Source organism: Postia placenta (assembly GCF_002117355.1).
Source record: "Postia placenta MAD-698-R-SB12 unplaced genomic scaffold POSPLAscaffold_405, whole genome shotgun sequence".
In the NCBI taxonomy this organism is placed as follows: domain Eukaryota; kingdom Fungi; phylum Basidiomycota; class Agaricomycetes; order Polyporales; family Adustoporiaceae; genus Rhodonia; species Rhodonia placenta.
Genome location: NW_020170236.1, coordinates 1 through 2277, shown reverse-complemented (window position 1 = coordinate 2277; position 2277 = coordinate 1). Strand labels below are relative to the sequence as shown.

Below are 2277 nucleotides of genomic sequence, written 5' to 3'. Positions count from 1 at the left end.
AAGTAGTTGTACCATTAGTCGGTCGAACCCTAAGTTCGACCTGGTTATTCATTAAAGTCTCTGCTCCTCTTCGCTTGGGGTAGTGGTCATTCTCGACTTCCTTGCTCGATCTTCAGGACGACGCACTGTCCATAAGTCCTCGCTCGTCGTCTACGAGTCAGGCATCAATATAGGAGTAAAGACCGTTGTATCAAAAGGTCGAACTTTCTAAGCTACGTTCCTAGTTTTACCTAGTCGAACATCTCATCCACCATCACGTCGAACAACGCAGTCAACCCAGTTCCTTTGGGACTACCAGCCCTCGCAGGATCACCGCTCCTCCAGTACGACCGAGCGGATCGCTGCTTCGTCACCTCCACAAAAAGAGCTCCCATCTACCCTCGAGGCGGCACCTGGTGTCGTGCTACCGGTCCAAACCCACAGGTCATCGCCCACCAAGAACTCGTTAGCTACTACCAGAGACACCCACCTGCTCACCCAGAAGACGTATTCACCACCCTACGGATCGACGTCGAACCTACACAAACAGCAGAAAGCGTGCAGTCGCCCATCAACAAACTACCACTCGAACTCCCCGAAGTTCAGTACGTTCCCATCGAAATCCCAGACATCGAACTACCACCAGCCCCACCCGCACCAACCAACACACCGGTTGAAGTCCCTATGGCAACATTCACCCAAGCAGACATCGATCAGCGCATCGCTGTCGCCCTCGCAGCATACCAATCCCAGCAGTCAACGGCCAACCGACCCCTTCGCCTTGACATCCCCACCCCCGAACCTTTTAGCGGAAAGGCGGAGGACCTCAGATGCTTCATCCAATGCATCCTCTCCTACTTCGTCGCCACCAACAACACCCGACTCAGCGATGAAGCAAAGATTGCCTTCACTGTAGCGCTGATGAGGAAGGATCTGGGGAAAACATGGGCGGATGCGTATTACGAGAAGTCGGCAGGGGGAGTCCAGGTCTATGCCACTTGGGCAGACTTCGTCGCCGCTCTAGAAGAGGCGTTCCCTGAGCACGGAACGCGAATCAAGGCACATCAAATCCTGATGAAACTGCCTGAACGACAGAAGGATAGGAAGACGGCGCTCTCCCTTGGTAACTACGTCACCCGCTTCGAGCAGCTGGCATCCAAGGCTCAGCTCAAGGACACCGAGGTCAATGGCACCAACCGCGTTGAGAACGACTACCACACTCTCCATGCCAACTTCGTCAAAGGACTCCCGAAGGAGCTGTATTTTGCGCTCGCAACAAGGGTCGCTAGGGATCGACCCAACACCATGAAGGCCTGGTACGACGAAGTCCGAAACGCCGACGCAGCCAAGCAGGGGGCTCTCGTCATCACAGACACCAGGGACTATGGCGAACCAATGGATATCGACGCCGCTGCCGTCGCATCAACCTTCGCCTCCACATCGGGAGGAAGGAAATGGGAACTAGGAGCCATTCTCAACGAGGCCGATCAGAAGCTCCACAGGGACGGGAACCTGTGCTTCTACTGCCACATCAAGGGCCACAGTGCCAAGGACTGCCACAAGAAAGCGGCCGCACGACAAGGGGGTGGGAGGCCGAACCAGGGAGGATCTGGGAAGGACGACTTCTGCGCCAGAATCAAGACACTCTCCGCTGACGAGAAGCGGGAGCTGTACGAAGAACTTACGATGGAGGATTTTTGAAGGGGCAGGGTGAGCTGACGCAACCACTGCCTGTATCCGTTTCACTGTCCCGTGTAATTCTAGTAGTCCGAAATGAATGCGCTCTGCACATTCCGATTACTGTAGGACGAAAAGACGTCGAGGTGCGCGCTTTCATCGATAGCGGCGCAACAGGAATCTTCATCAGCCCGAGATTCGTCCGAGAGCATCGACTTCGGACAGAACCCCTTCCCCGACCCATCCCCGTCTTCAACGTGGATGGAACTCCGAACAAAGAAGCACTCATCACGCGAAGAGCCCTCTTATCTTACAAGATAAGCAGAGAACCCCGATTTGTCAAAGCCTATGTCGCCAGCATCGGCAAAGAAGACATCATCTTCGGCCATACCTGGCTCAAGCTCGAAAACCCCAAGATAAACTGGAAGACCGGATGAGTGGAGCTGAACCACTGGTGGACAAGAGACGAGACCAGGGCCTGGAAGATGGACCTGTATCAAAGACGAGTAGCTCAGCTAGAACTGAAGAAGGCCGTAACTACCCCACTCCCAGAACCAACGGAGGACGAATTCGTTGTCATCTCCACCTCGGAGCACGCAACCCTTCCCGAACGAAAGACTA

At 54.7% G+C, this 2277-nt stretch overlaps 1 protein-coding gene across 1 annotated transcript; it reads left to right on the top strand.

The window, feature by feature from the left end:
• Positions 1 to 234: 234 nt before the first annotated feature.
• On the top strand, positions 235 to 1680 carry POSPLADRAFT_1063591 (hypothetical protein; the record flags this gene model as incomplete). Its single annotated transcript, XM_024481693.1, has 1 exon — positions 235 to 1680. A coding segment is annotated over one exon (1446 nt), but the record flags the coding sequence as incomplete, so codon positions are not given.
• Between the last annotated feature and the right edge of the window lie 597 nt (positions 1681 to 2277).